The following is a 15,692-nucleotide window of genomic DNA, read 5'->3' as shown; positions in this document are numbered from 1 at the left end:
ATTGGCCCATTAGGTCAGGCTTATAAGCTCCTATAACTTATGTTACCCCATTATCCTTATCTACATTAGCCACACGGCTCAGTACCTTTCTCAACTGTCAGCTTACATGCTGCCTCTTCAGTGGTCTGCGCAGGAGTGGCAGAGGGAGCATCCTGCTTCCCAGAATACTCCCAGTCTCTTTGCTCCACCTCTACTTCCTGTCTAGCTTTCCCACCTATACTGCCTGCCTGGCCAATCAGCATTTTATTAAAATACATGATTGACAGAATACAGACAATTCTCCAGCACCATTTTCCTCTTTTTTTTAAAAAAAAAAAAAAAAAAAAAACAATGGAAAATGCCCATAGTCCATTTCTTGGGAATGTGGGCATAGTATTTCAGGTTACTTCCTGCTGGTTGGGGGTGCTGATAATTTTATGGGGACCTAAAGAAAATTTAGAGTTATAGTTAAGTCGTGACTGGAGTATCCTGTGAGTCTTTATCATCTCAGGCAGCAGTCTTGAATTTGTTCTGGATGTAGAATTCAAACATCTGGGCCATCTGTTTTTACCGGAGATTGCTCAGGTGGTCTCCCTTGGTCAAAGATGATTTTTATTAACTCTGAATAAATCCAGAGCCTCTCATTTTCTGTGGAAACAAAAGCAAAATCTCTTCTCCAAAGTAACATACCTTTTGACTTCAATTTTGAAGCCAAGGTATTTTCAAAATATCTATCTTGGATTAATTCAGCAGCATTCATAAACAAAAGTCTTTTAGCAGCTGTTGCTCCTTTCTCAGCATTTAAACAATTTAAAGAGAGCACAACAGCATACAGTATCAAGATTCTCTGTTTATTTTCCATCTTTACATGGCTTTATTTTAACCTCTATTTCTTTTATTATTTTTTTTACCTTTGGCTTTTTGAGACAGGTTCTCTGTATATATCTTTGTCCTGGAATAACTCTGTAGACCAGGCTGTCCTTGAACTCACAGAGATCCCTCTGTCTCTGCCTCCCCAGTGCTGTGCTCAAAGGTGTATGCTACCACACCTTGAACTCAGAGATCTGTCTGTCTCTGCCTCCCAGGCATTGGGATTAAAGGTGTGTGCTACCACACCTTGAAGTCACAGAGGTCAACTACCCCTGCCCCTTAAAGTCTCAGAGTTCAATTTACCTCTGCCTCCTAGTGTTGGGATTAAAGGTGTGTACCACCACACCCAACTACTCTCTCTTTTTTTTTTTACTTTAAGAACTTTAACTTTTAGCCTGCATATATTTTTAACACACTGTAAACCATTTAGAGGTTTTCTTCCTCTTTGAATCTCTCTTTACTGTATATCTCTCTTTTTCTGACCACATGAGCCTTTAATTTACTAAGTAATATGGAGAGCCGTGGCTTTGATGGCTGGATACAGCCCATTCCTTAGCTTTCCAGCCACCAGAGCTATTTTTATCGTCACAACTCCACAGTGTTTCAAGGTCCCTGCTAGCAAGAAAGCTGCAGCATTCTGTTCACAGACCACACTCAGTCAAACTGCCTGCCTGAAAGAGTCAGAGTTTGCCCTGGCAGGATGGCCCAGAAAGCCAGCACTTTAAAACAGCGCATCTTTTTTCCTGTTACAGCTGAAAAGCATTTGTTCAGCTTTTCATCAACACCGTTTAAGTGTTTCGCAGCAGGACCTCTTAAAGGAGCTACAATGTTTTGCAGCTAAAGCTGAGTCAGGAAGCATCTCTTAGATGAGAGCATTTGCTTGCCTCTAGCAAGCAAAGCAGACCCGAGAAATTGCTGCTACCAAGAAAACATGCTTTATTCTTTCCCAAGCTTTCTCAGGCTTTCTGTGGATGCAGTTATCCACATGGGCGCCATATGTAACATGAAGGTCAGCTTGTTGGGGTATCTGTCCCGCCCAGTACCCCACAGTCGGCAAGTTCCAAAGAAAATCACACGGAGTCTACATTAGGTTATAAACTGACTGGCCCATTAGGTCAGGCTTCTTATGAGCTCTTATAACTTATGTTACCCCAATAGTGAATTATAGGTCAACCTGAGTTCAGAGTAAGGTACTGTCTCAAAAAACAAACAGTTAAAAAGAAAAGTGATTTTAATGAGAAAACACATGATCACTTATAGTTTATGACCCAATTTAGAAGCATAACTCATTACATATTAGTTCACAAAAGGTAAGGACCCTGTAGTCTCTGGTAAAAAGGCACTTAACCTAGCATGTGTCTTTTGGTATGAGTAAAGTACAAAGGACAAAGTAAAAGTTACAACACAAGTCTGAAGTAAAATTAACACATGGATAAAGGTGACATTACTTTAAGCACAGGATAATAATTTGACATTAAGGGAAAATACTGGCATATATTCTACCTAATATATGATTATGGTAGGATATTTGCAGGTATCTTTTGATTTGATAATCTGAAAACTGACCAAAAAATAGTTGAGAACCCTAGTGTGCAAATTTTCAAGAAAACACATATTAAAATACAAAAACACAAAATGTAAAATTACATCTGACCTGAGAAGTAACCAACTGGACTGCACTGAGATGTTACGGTAAAATAGCACAACTATGCTCTGTCATTTCCAGAAACGACTAGATCACCAGGGCTTTCCCCTAGTCAAAGGAGTAACTGGGAGTGGTGAAACGGATGAGGTATGGCATAACTGGCAGAAGCAGGTCACTGAGAATGCGTGTCCTTCTTATATTTTCAACTGATCCCTTAAAATGCACACTATTTACTTCTGTGGGCACAATGATAGACACTCTTCTACTTAATGATTTCTCTGCCATAATGGACTATGAGTCAAAATAAGGAAAAGAATAGATAAGATACAGCATAAATATCAAAGAGTCAGGCATGGTGGTGCATGCCTTTAATACCAGCATTGGGGAGGCAGAGGCAGGTAGGTCTCTGAGTTAGATGCCAGCCTGGTCTAAACAGTGAGTTCTAGGACAGCCAGGGCGACACAGAGAAACCTTGTTCCAAAAAATAGAAACAAAAAAAAACCCTAAAACCCCAACAAAATAAAACAAGACAAAAAACATCAAAGAAGCTGCTACCTGATCTCAATAGAGAAATTCTACAAATAAACTTCATTTCAACAGTTCATTAATATTACTCTAAAATATATTAGGAACACATTGTGTTACATATGAATCCAATATGAAAATATACATGACTTGGCTAAAAAGAGACTACCTTTTAAATTCATGACTCACTGTTTAAAGAAACCTTAGAGATGAAGTCATCTGAAAATTTATTTACAGAATAAAAAATAGAAGTAAACATTCCAGAGACTTATTTTCTCAATTATTGACCAATTAATGCAATATTCTTTCTCAAAACTTATTCACAAGAATCTTAAAAAGATGGATGGAGATAGAGACAGAGACCCACATTGGAGCACTGGACTGAGTTCCCAAGGTCCAAATGAGGAGCTGAAGGAAGGAGAACATGAGCAAGGAAGTCAGGACCACGAGGGGTGCACCCACCGAGATGATGAGGCTGATCTAATGGGAGCTACCAAGGCCAGCTGGACTGGGACGGATGGAGCATGTGGTCAAACTGGACTCTCTGAACCTGGCTGACAAGAAGGGTTGACTGAGAAGCCAAGGACAATGGCATTGGGTTTTGATTCTACTGCATGTACTGGCTATGTGGGAGCCTAGTCTGTTTGGATGCTCACCTTCCTAGACCTGGATGGAGCGGGGAGGACCTTGGACTTCCCACAGGGCAGGGAACCCTGACTGCTCTTTGAACTGGAGAGGGAGGGGGAGGGGAAATGAGGGAAGGGAGAGGGAAGTGGGAGGAGGTGAAAATTTTTAATAAAAAAATAAAAATAAAAAAATCTTAAAAAAATTATGAATTCTAATACATAAGGAATTTTCACAAAATCCTGAAAATTGTTTCATCACCGATAACTTTGTTATACAAGTTTGGATACTGGGTAAATTTTCAGAGGTCCACCAACTGAAGACATCTGCACATCTATTTAAGATTTCTCACTATAGTATGAACTAGCATGTCTGTAAATACAGCCAACATGACTAAAGGCATTCCTTCAGACAACATGACACTGGTTCTCTGCTCTATGCATTGCCGTGTTAAGAATAATTTCCCATGTTCTACACTTAGGAATTCCTTCTAGTGTGAGTCTTCTCATGTATTTTAAGGGAGCTGGAACGAGTAAAGGCTTTCCCACATTGCTTGCAAATGTAAGGTTTCTCACCAGTGTGAATTTGTTCATGTCTTTGACAATCACTTAAAGTATAAAAGGATTTCCCACACTGTTTACATACAAAAGGTTTCTCTCCACTGTGAATCCTTTCATGACGTCGAAGGGAACTATGACCGGTAAAGGCTTTCACACATTGTTTACACTTATATGGTTTCTCTCCAGTGTGAATTCGTTCATGTATTCTAAACTTACTAAAAGAAATAAAACCCTTCCCACACTGCTCACATACATAGGGCTTTTCACCACTGTGAATCCTTTCATGATTTCGAAGGGCACTGGGATTAGTGAAAGCTTTCCCACAATTCTTACAGACATAGGGTTTCTCACCAGTATGAATTTGTTCATGTCTTTGACAACCACTCAAAGAAGAGAAACCTTTTCCACAATGCTTACATACGTAGGGTTTTTCCCCACTGTGAATTCTTTCATGTCTTCGAAGTGAACTATGATCAGTAAAGGCTTTACCACATACTTTACATACACAGAGTTTCTCCCCAGAATGAGTTGATTCATGTTTTCGGAAGTTACTGGAAGAAATAAAGCCTTTCCCACACTGCTTACATACATAGGGTTTTTCCCCACAGTGAATCCTTTCATGGCATCGAAGGGAGGTGTGCCGAGTGAAGGCTTTTCCACACTGCTTACATACATAGGGTTTTTCCCCACTATGAATCCTCTCATGGTATCGAAGGGAACTGTCAACACTAAAGACTTTCCCACACTGCTTACATTTATAGGGCTTCTCTCCAGTGTGAGTCCTTTCGTGTATTCGAAGGGTACTGGAAGAATTGAAACCTTTTCCACATTGCAAACATACATGGGGCTTCTCACCACTGTGAATCCTCTCGTGATATCGAAGAGAACTGAGAGTAGTAAAGGCTTTATCACACAGCTTGCATACATAGGGCTTTTCTCCAGTGTGACATCGTTTATGTGTCTGAATAGAATTGTAATAACTGAAGGCTTTCCCACACTGCTTACAGACATAGGGTTTCTCTCCAGTATGACATCGTTTATGTGTCTGAAAAGAATAGTAGTAAGTGAAAGCCTTCCCACATTGTGTACACACATAAGGTTTTTCTCCAGTGTGAGTTCTTTCATGGTCTTGAAAGTTAGTCAAATAACTGAAAGCCTTACCACATATATTGCATCTGTATGGTTTTTCTCCAGTATGAGTACGTTCATGTCTTCGAATGTTACTCAGAAAAGAAAAGGATTTCCCACATTGTGTACACAAATAGGGTTTCTCTCCAGTGTGAGTTCTTTCATGTTCTTGAAAGTTAGTTAAACAAGTGAAGGTTTTATCACATATATTACATTTGTATGGTTTCTCTCCAGTGTGAGTTCGTTCATGTCTTCTAATGTTACTCAAAAAAGAAAAGGTTTTCCCACATTGTTTACATACATAGGGTTTCTTTCCAGTGTGGATCTTTTCAACATACTGAAGAAAATCAGGATAAGTAAAGGCATTATAATCCTGCTTATCCATACATATTTCTTCTCTAGTTTCATTATTCACACGTATTTGAATGCAACCATTACTTTTGAAGATTTTCTCACACTGGTTAAATTCATAGGAGCTCTGTCTAGTGTCAGTGTCTTCATGCTTCAGAAAGCATTCTGGATAAATGAAGGCTTTCTTACATTCCCCAAACTTAAAGAGACTCTCTCCACATAGCTCGTATTGATAAGGTTTGTGTGTAGTCTGAAGAGGCATAGACACATTAAGAGCTGAATGACCAATGAGCATGTTGTCTTCATACACATGACTTTCACAAATCATTGTTCTATGAGAAATTTTCTTGTTCACAATGGTGTTGGGAATCTGTCTGAAGATTTCTTCACATTCACTATCTTTGTTATGTTCCAACAGACTTTCTACAACTTCATTTCTGTAAAAACAAAAAAAAAAAGGAAAATATACCAATAAAGTTATAAATTCCCTACCAGCAGAATTCCTGAGAATTTCTGAATATGACTGAAGATTCTACAGCATGTAGAGACAGGTAATATCAAGACACTGTATTTATATAGGGTTTCTTTTTGTGTTAACATTTATTTACTATTTGTGTGTGCACATGCTATGATGTGCATAAGAAAGTCAGAGGACAGCTTGTAAGAGTTGATTCTCTTCTTCTATTATATAGGTGTCAGAGATTGAACTTGGGTCATCAGGCTTGGTAGTGAATACCTTTACCTGATGAGTCATTTCCCTAGCCCAATCATATGGGACTTCTTAATACCTCTCATAGGTTAATTAGTTTGGAAACAATGAATATCTAGGTCTTATTTAGTTTTAAGGTTAATCTCTTGCTACGATGCATGGGCTACCTTCAAATTCGGCACTCCTTCAGACTCCTAATAGCTGGGAATGAGGGCATGAATGATCATATTTGCTTCTATATCACAGGTAAATGTACTTGATTATTCTTTATGCAAAATGCTTAAGCAAAAACTATTCTTTATCTAATTTTTTTCATATATACCTTTAAGATTGTTCATTCCCAGAGTAAATATAAAATTTCTTTATGTTTTATATATACTCCATATTCAAAGTCTCAAGAAAGATACAAACACTATTTTTTTATTAACTTTGTTGCTTGGACAAAAGTTTGTATGTACAAAACAATTAGAAAGTACCACTTACTTGCATCATCATGGCAATACTGTAAATACTTCTAATCCTATATGTACTTTTGGAGATAAATGCTTTTGATTACATCACCTTGAAGCTATCAGGAAAACTAGCCAAAAAAGCTGACTTGATTTTAAAAACTACTGGCCATTTCCAGATTATGAGACACGTTATCATGAGTTGGCAAAATTACCTTTGATTTCTTCTGGAATATCTGTGGTCATTGTCTATGTGCTGGTCTTCTTGTGTTTTTCCTAGAATACAGACCCAGGGAAATCTGATTTACTTAGTTATAATAGAAAAACAATACTAGATTCTATATATAACATGACCATGTCTGAAATAGCCACTAAATTTGCCCTTTCCATATTCTAAATCATGGAGCAACATTTTTGAGCAAGACTTATAATCTGATTGACTAAGTAAAAGAATGAGTATGACCTCATTCATACCTATGGCAGCCAGGTTCCTGAAGGTTTCCTCCATCACATCTCTGTGCAGCTTCTTTTGGGAAGGATCTAGTAAAGCCCACTCCTCCACAGTGAAGTTTACAGCCACATCTTCAAAGGTCACAGAGCCCTAAAATAGCCAAGATATTTCCAGAAGAAAAGATAAGACACACAGCATTGAAAATCTGTGAGTGTTCTCTAAATGTTCAATACATATCCTGACCCATCATATTTTTATTTTTACATTCATAACTCTACTCTCTCACATCAGCTTTGAATTCTTGGTAAAGCACAATAACAAAATACCAAGTATGTTGCTGGAGATGACACTTTCTACTGGTGTGCAGGCCTTTATCATTCCCCAACACTACTACTAGTGCAGACATGTGTTAACAAGCAGCTGCTTTAAAATCACATATTTTAAGAATAGATTATGAGGGTGAGTGGCCTCCTCCAATACTAGTTGCCATAAATGTTCTGCCTCATTGTAGATCTAAAGCAATGCAGCTAAGTGACAAGATTGAATTATCTGAACCTTGCCATAAAACAAGCCTTTTAAAAAGTATAAGTTACTTTTCTCATCATGTGACTAAATAGTAATGCATGAAAGATTTATTTTGAATCATGTCTTGAGAGTGTAGAATCTATCGTGGGGTTGGGGGCGGACATAGCAGAATTCATGGGGACAGGATCATGCAGCACGGACTCCACATCAGAGAACTGGAAACAAAGCAGGGAATGTTGGTTTCTACTTAAATTATTCCTTTTCCCTCTTTTATTTGTCTAGCATCTCAGACTTTGGTTATGTGTAATGGTTAGTGATGAATAACCAGGCAGATGGGCATCTGGGTACACCTGAGAGATTTATCTTGATTATGCTAACTCATGTGAGATAATCTATTTTAACTGTGGGTGAGGTCATCCGCTGGCCATGAGATCCTTGACTGTATAAAATGGAGAAGGTGAGCTGAACACTAGCATGCATTCATTACTTTCTTCTTCTGACTTCAGATGTAATATGACCAGCTGCTTCAAGTTCCTGCTCCCTTGGCTTCCCTATCAGGATGAATTATGTTTTGAACTGTGAATTAAACCTTTCCTGTCTTAAATTGCATTTGTCATTTATCATAACAACTCAAAAAAAAAGTAAGATAGATGCTACCTAGATTTAGAGTGGGTGTTCCCTGCTCAGTTACCTTTCTGCAAACACTTTCATGGATGTACCCAGGGCGTGTTTCCTAGGTAATTCCAAATTATGTCAACAAGAAGACTAATCATTACAAAAACCTTCAATTGCTTTTCTTAGGTACACTGTATACTAATGCAAAGATAACTAACATACCCCATTATTCAAGATAACATTAACAAACTGATTAAGAATAGATCATTGGTTCCTAGCCCAATTGTCATCAGGCTTTCTCTGGCAGCTGATGGGAACAGAGGCAGAGACCTACAGCCAAACATTAGGCAGAAATTGGGTGGGGAAGGAAAGACTTCAGGAACCAGAGGGGTTGAAGACACCAGGAGAACATGACCCACAGAATCAACTAAGCAGATCTCATAGGGGCTCACAGAGACTTAAGTGACAATCACATGAGCCTGCATGGGTCTGCGCTAGGTATTCTGTACAAATGTTATGGTTGTTAGCTTGGTGTTTTTGTGGGACTCCTAACAGTGGGAGCATGTATGTCTCTGACTTTTTTGCTTGCTCTTGGGACTCCTTTTCTCCTACTGGGTTGCCTCAACCAGTCTTGATATGAAAGTTTGTTCCTAGTTTTATTGCATCTTGCTATGTTGTGTTGGCTGATATTTCTGGAAGGCCTGCTCTTGTCTGAAGGGAAATGGAGGAGGAAATGGATCTGGGGAAGAGAAGATGTGGGGGGAGGCTAGAAGTGGAGGGAAGAAAAACTGATAGGGATATATTATATAAAATAATAATAAGAAGAAGGAGCAGGAGGAGGAGGAGGAGGAGAAAGAGGAGGAGGAAGAGGAGGAAGAAGAGGAGGAGGAAGAGGAGGAGGAGGAGGAGGAAGAGGAGGAGGAGGAGAAGGATGTTAGTGGAAAAGTCTAGGCGATGGCTCAATATATAAAGCACTTGCTGTGTAAGCCTGAGTTTGAACTCCCAGAACTCAGATAAAGCCAGATATGGTAAGGTATATTTGTAACTTCACTGTGGAATACTGTGAAATCAAAACTAAGTTAAATATTTTCTTACTGGAAACAGGAAGAATCAAGGCATAGTTATACTAAAATCAAAGCAAAGAACCTTATAGTTCAGTGTCAAAGTTCTAAGAACTCCTATGGCAAGCCGGAGTAGAGACAGGAGAATTCCTGGAAGCTGGGGGCCAGTTAACCTGGCATATGCAGTAGTGAACAACATAGACTGTCATCTGATTTCTAAACACAACTGTATGTGCGAGAGTGCACCTGATGTACACATGTATACACACACACACACACACACACACACACACACACATACACACACAGAGAGAGAGAAATGGATCACGGAAAAAGTAACAGTATTTAACTGGCCCAAATGAAAACAAAAAGTTGGTTTATCACATAGCAGGCATTTAACAACAATGGCATAAACCACAATCTCTTTAATATAGAATAAAAGAAAAACTGACTTTTGGAAACATGCATTGCATTTCCCCTTTTTATAAGCAGGTATCAAGCTATTCATTGAAATAGGAAAAAACAATATTTTGAGATCATAGTCCAGTTTTGAGTTTAAGACTGTAAGAAATGGATGGAGACATTTAAACCTATGGCTTTTGGGTTAGGCTTTGAGATAGGAGGGCAGGGATAGTTAGCCCCAGTTTGATTTTGTACAGGATGAAAACAAGGCAACAGATGAAAGCGAGTGATTGTAGGTGATAGCCCAGAAAAAGCAAACGTGGTGGCTTAAGAGAGTATGGAGAAAAACAAAGCAGGAGAAGCAGAAACCCAAAGCACTGTGACTTGTGGAGGGAGAGGATCCTCTTTGTATGGGTTAGGTAAAACAGAAAACTACAGTCTGGAGAAGAAAGATGCAGGCTTGTAAAGAGCACACATAGTTGATTGACAGGGAACAATGAATCAAAATGACATTACAATCCTAAGCATATGCAAAGACTCTGCCGCTCCTAATTTTATAAAAAGCATACCAGAGGCTGGTTCCAGAACCCACATGGTGGCTCACAATCACCCATAACTCTAGTTGCAGGGGACCTACAGTTTCAAGGAATGCCCTCTTCTGACCTCCACAGGCATCAGACATGCATGTGGTGCATACATGTTAGCAAGATACTCATACATATATAGTAAATATATCCAAAAAAGCATACTATTGAAATTAAAGACAGATTAACACTAATCCAATACTATTAGGTGGCTTTAATGTTCCACGGTCTCCAATAGACAGGTCATTTGGACAAGAAATAGAAACATCAGAATCAGGAGTTAGAGTTTATGTCAAATGAATGTAACAGATATCTATAGAATATTCTGCCCAACTATCAAAGAATATATATTCTACTCAGTAGCCCATGGAAACTTCTCCAAAATAGATTATATCCTGGGGCACAAAACAAATCTCAACAAATTCTGAACGACTGAAATAACCTCATGTATCCTACCAGACCACGATGCAATAAAACTTAAAATCAAGAGTAAGCAAATCTTTAGTGTGTACCCAAAGTCAGAGACTAAACAACTCATTATTGAAGGGTGTGAATAGGCTAAAGAGGAAATCAAGAAAGAAATCAAAATTACTGGAACTAAATCAAAGTGAAAACACAAAACCTATGAGACACATTAAAAACAAAACAAAAAACAACAAAACAAAACATACAACAGTCCCGCTAAGGGAGCTTACTGTTTCACTTACAGTTCACAGGGGAACCCAGACTCAGGTTAAGCCTGTCTCTGTGTGAGACCATCTCACCACACAGGCACAGCTCATGCATGATACATCTGATCCCAACTGACATGAATGGTCCAAGTTTTACCTGCTGTACGCGTGTACCTCAAAGATGTCTGTGCCCTACCCGTCCACAGGCATTGAACACGCAAGAGCTCAGGTCCTCTAGAGCTTTCATTTTATGCTTGGGATCCTGTTGGTCTCATCACTCCAGATACTGAGTAGAGAAACTCTGAGTGGCCAAGACATTTGGGGATCTCCACACACGTTATTTTCCTTCCTCCCATTCCTTTTCGGGGAAACAGCACCGACTACAGGCCGTTCATCTCACAGTGCCTTCTCTTTCTTGAGGACCATTTCTCCTGATGACATTTAAAATACCTATCCATTTTTTAACCTATTACTCAGCAGGATACAAACTACCCAGAGACCCACTTTTGTCTAAAACAACCTCATCAGTAATTACAAAATACTTCTGTAATGTAATGTTTCCAAGTTTCTCTCGTTTTCCCCAATCTTGTCACTTTCTTATTCACCCTCATCATGAACTAGAACCGGGACCTTTAACTTATCATTCAAAGAAGAGTCTGACCTCAGAGGAAACGATTTCAGAGCTGAAGCTGCTACAGTCACGTCGTCTCAAAAATTGTCGTCCGTCCCTAAAAACCAAAATGCCTTTTCTGCCCAACCCCGAGATGCTTGCACATATTATACCTGAGGCTTCCCCGCTATTGCCAATACTCGCTTGAAATAAAAGTCATGTCCCACCTCGCCTCCATCCTACTTTAAATCAATGTCCACAAGCAGTTCTGAGGCAAAAACGTTCACCGCGTCAAGGAGGACCTCGATTTCCCTCTTCCACTCCGGTCCCAGCTACGTGTATGCGGGTAACTCCTTTGAACGAGTCTGCCAAGCAGTAAATACCGAGACATTTAGGGACGTTGAGGCCTAAATGGATGGGGCGGGGGCAAAGTCGTGGATTTCAGACGCTGCTTCTAAGACCCTCAGGGATTCTCAGGACGCCGGGCACCCGCAGGTCCCCTCCCCCACAGCCGGGGTCCCGTCACCCCGGGAGCTCCTGGCAGTCCTGCCCGCCCGCCACTCGGCGCTCACCATGCCTGCGCCCGGGCCTCCAGCGGCCACACAGCGGCTCGCCCGGCACCGCCGCTGAGGCTCGGGCGCCCCGGCTCCCCCAGCTGACGGGACGGCCCCGCGACCGCGGGAGAGGGACTTCCGCCCGGCTCGCCGGCACTCAGGACATCGGACACCCAGTCAGCACCCGCGCGTGCCTCGGCCTCAAAACCGTTCCTGCGGGGAGGTGTCACATGGCTACGGAGGTCGAGCCACCCTGACTCCCTCAGTGTCAGGGCAGATACGCGCCGAGGGCGTCACCAGAAAGGAAGATGGCGGGTGAGGGACTTCCGCCCCGCCCGCCGCTGCGCCTGCTTCGACAGCTCGCGGGGCAGCCCCCGGCTGCCACCTCAGCTGCCAAGGTTGGCTATCCCACTGCTCCAGAGACGGAGCGGCCCCTGTTATCTCAGGGGCAGCGACCTGCAATCCTGCGACTCTCAGGACGCAAGGAAAAAGGAAGATCGGCGTCAATCAGTACTCAGTGGACCGTCCTGCTTGTTGATTCCTGGAGATGAAGTCATGAATGGGCACAGGAAATCACGGACTTAGTGTCCTACAGAGACCACCCTTTACTTCAGTGAACCAGTGGATTTTCGGGGGAAGCGGGAGCTCTTTACCACCGATCTCCATTCGGGTGAAGCCAGAAACACACAGATACACACTTTGCTGTAGAAAAAAATTTCAGGCTGAGTCAAAATGAAGCAAGACTGAGGTTTAAATGGAGATTTTTAATAGAAACACCGGAGAGATGGCTTAAAGGTTACAAAACTGACCTATCTTCCAGAGGACTCGGGTCCATTTCCTAGGACCCATAGAGTGTATAAACTTCAGTTCCAGGGGCTCTAACACCCTCTTCTGGCCTCTGTGACACCAGGCAGACATGTGGTGTACAGATGTACATGAAGATAAAACACCCATAGGCATAAAATAAAAGATGTGGCCTTTTCACCCCTGGGTTCTCACTCAGTTTGTTTTCTACTTCCAATTATTTTACTGCAGATTTCACGATGTTGTTTTCTTTATGGCTGAGTAGAATTTCGGTTGTGCTTATGTATTACCTTTTCGTTACCTACTCAGCAATTGAAAGGCATTTGGTTGTTTCTACTTCCTACCTATTATGAATAGGGCAACAATGAACAAGGTTGAGCAACTGTAGACCAGGATATAGAGTCCTTTGGGCATAAGCCAAGTAGTGGTAGAGCTGGTTACTTGTCTTCACCAAGTTTTGGTCTCTAATATACTAAAATGCAAATGTATTAAATGAGATTATTTTAACAATAATTTTCTTCCTGCTGTCAGTTTTCCAACCATGTCCCCATTTCTACATGAATTTCATAGCTGCTCCATGACCTTCACAATTTAACTGAGATCATTTTTTCTTGTACTCTGTGCTTGTTCTAAGTAGGATTTATAGACTCTGGTAACTGGATGGTCCCTTCAAAAGTGCTCCCAACTTGAGGGCCTTGCTAAGTTACCCACTACCGTGAAATAGTTTCCATTCTACCTGTTTATCAGCTCCTTTCTATTATCTAACTAGCACATATTAATCCTTTATGAGTCTACTGTAATTCTCTTCCAAGGGGTAAATTGTTATAACTTTAGCTCTAAAAGTAATTTGGAGATAATGTAAGGGAGCATCCTTTCTCGCAGACTGCATCTCAAACTTTCTCTCCACACTCAATGGAAGTGAGTTTGACTTATTTTGAATAGCATATTATTTGCATATTAAAGAGAGAAAATAATAACTTTCAGTCCATTTGGCCTGCTCAGCGTTTTATGGCAGGTTTATGTTAAATAAACTGACAGACAACAGATGAATAGGAGTGAACACAGACAATCAGATTGATAATAGCCTTTAGACAACCACACAAATACCGTCAGAGAAAATCTGAGAGTGATCTCTCCATGGAAATGTGCCAGGCCTCCTTAGCCTTATTCCCCAGGGAAAGGTGAATGTGTTATCCACCTGTTCAGTAGCTCCACAACTCAGGACAATCAGATCTGCAGCCACATGACATTGTGTGACGTGGGTCCCTCCAATGAGAGACAGCTAAGCCCTTCCTCTGGCTGGGGAGGCATCTACCTAGATTTTGCTGTCTCATCTCCACTCAGTAGCTTTGAGACTGTCCTTCAAACTCAAGCCAGGCTTTTCTCCATCCTACAGGCCTCAAGGTACAGGCCCTGAGATTATTTTTGCCCAACAGAAATGAATAGTAAATTATAACCTTTTAAAAAATAATAGTCCAGTGATGTTTTCAACTTCAGTAGCAAGGTCACATATGAATTAATTTTTAAAATAACCATCAGAATTCATAAATGTATTTGAATCTTTGAACTTTTGAAGAGAATTTTTACCTGATGTTAGCAAAAGAATGTGGCATTTGGGAAAAATATGCACGCTAGCAGCCCTGCACCAGACACCATTATGGAGAATCCTCCACAGTCACTGTGACCTTCCCCTTGGTGATGTGGTAGACAGGGAGGAAGGTCACCCAGGCACTGCAGAACACCAGCATGATGAAGGTCAGGAACTAGGTTTCACTGAAGGTGTTGTTAGGCAGGCTGACAAAGAAAGCCACAGTGAAGAAACTTCCTAGGGCCAGAGAGCCCAAGTATCTGAGAACTCTGTAGAGGCAGTGAACTAAGCCATTGTTGCACAGAATAAAGATGTGGCCATGTTGAATGTACATTTGTGTCAAAAAAGAAGGAGATGTTCCTAACCATATCCCATAGGTGCTAAGTTGGATCAGTACACAGAAGGAAACGATACACTTCAGAGCTCTTGATATAAGCATGTCCTTCATCTTCCTTTCTGCGTGAGAGATGGGAAGTCACACCTACAGTAATAGTTTTGGTCAACACAGTGAAAAGAACCACAGTAAACAGGACTTCAGAAACAGTGTCCTAAGGATACAGGTGACCATGCTGGGATGCTCAATGTACATCAGGAAATAGAAAAAGTAAAACAATAGGGAGACAAATAGAACATAGCTGAGAGTCCTTTCACAGTAGGGGTGTCTTAGTGCTCCTTAACACCACAAGAACAGGAGCCACTAGTACAGAGAACAGGGTCTTGCAAGTTGGAGCCATCCCCATAAGCCAGAAATGTCACTCTTTTATGGAGACAGTTCTTTTGCTCCTAGTTGGCATACCGATTATCTGGACACTGTGTGCATTGATCCATATCTGATGCAGAGAGGAAAATTATCACTAATACTGTTTTAGCATTTTTCTTATTCACAGTACATTTCAAATAAATATTTTGTCGAAAGTGAAAAATATCTCACTTTGTTGTTATAGATCACTTTGTTTTGTTATAAATTGGATTGGTTGACACAATTAT

General features: G+C 40.7%; 1 protein-coding gene across 1 annotated transcript; it reads right to left on the bottom strand.

The window, feature by feature from the left end:
* Nucleotides 1-2,062: 2,062 nt before the first annotated feature.
* On the bottom strand, nt 2,063-12,150 carry LOC125395599 (uncharacterized). The gene is made up of 5 exons (XM_085680554.2): nt 12,143-12,150; nt 11,811-11,946; nt 7,315-7,441; nt 7,056-7,116; nt 2,063-6,119 (listed from the first exon to the last, which is right to left on the bottom strand). The coding sequence occupies exons 1-5, from the start codon at nt 12,148-12,150 to the stop codon at nt 4,121-4,123; spliced, it is 2,331 nt and encodes a 776-aa protein (XP_085536680.2). The 3' UTR covers nt 2,063-4,120.
* Between the last annotated feature and the right edge of the window lie 3,542 nt (nt 12,151-15,692).

The sequence above is a fragment of the Myodes glareolus genome, chromosome 23 (genome assembly GCF_982192425.1).
Source record: "Myodes glareolus chromosome 23, mMyoGla1.1, whole genome shotgun sequence".
Classification (NCBI taxonomy): domain Eukaryota; kingdom Metazoa; phylum Chordata; class Mammalia; order Rodentia; family Cricetidae; genus Myodes; species Myodes glareolus.
The sequence above is the reverse complement of the archived record's forward strand: the minus strand, read 5'-3'. Positions and strand labels throughout refer to the sequence as shown.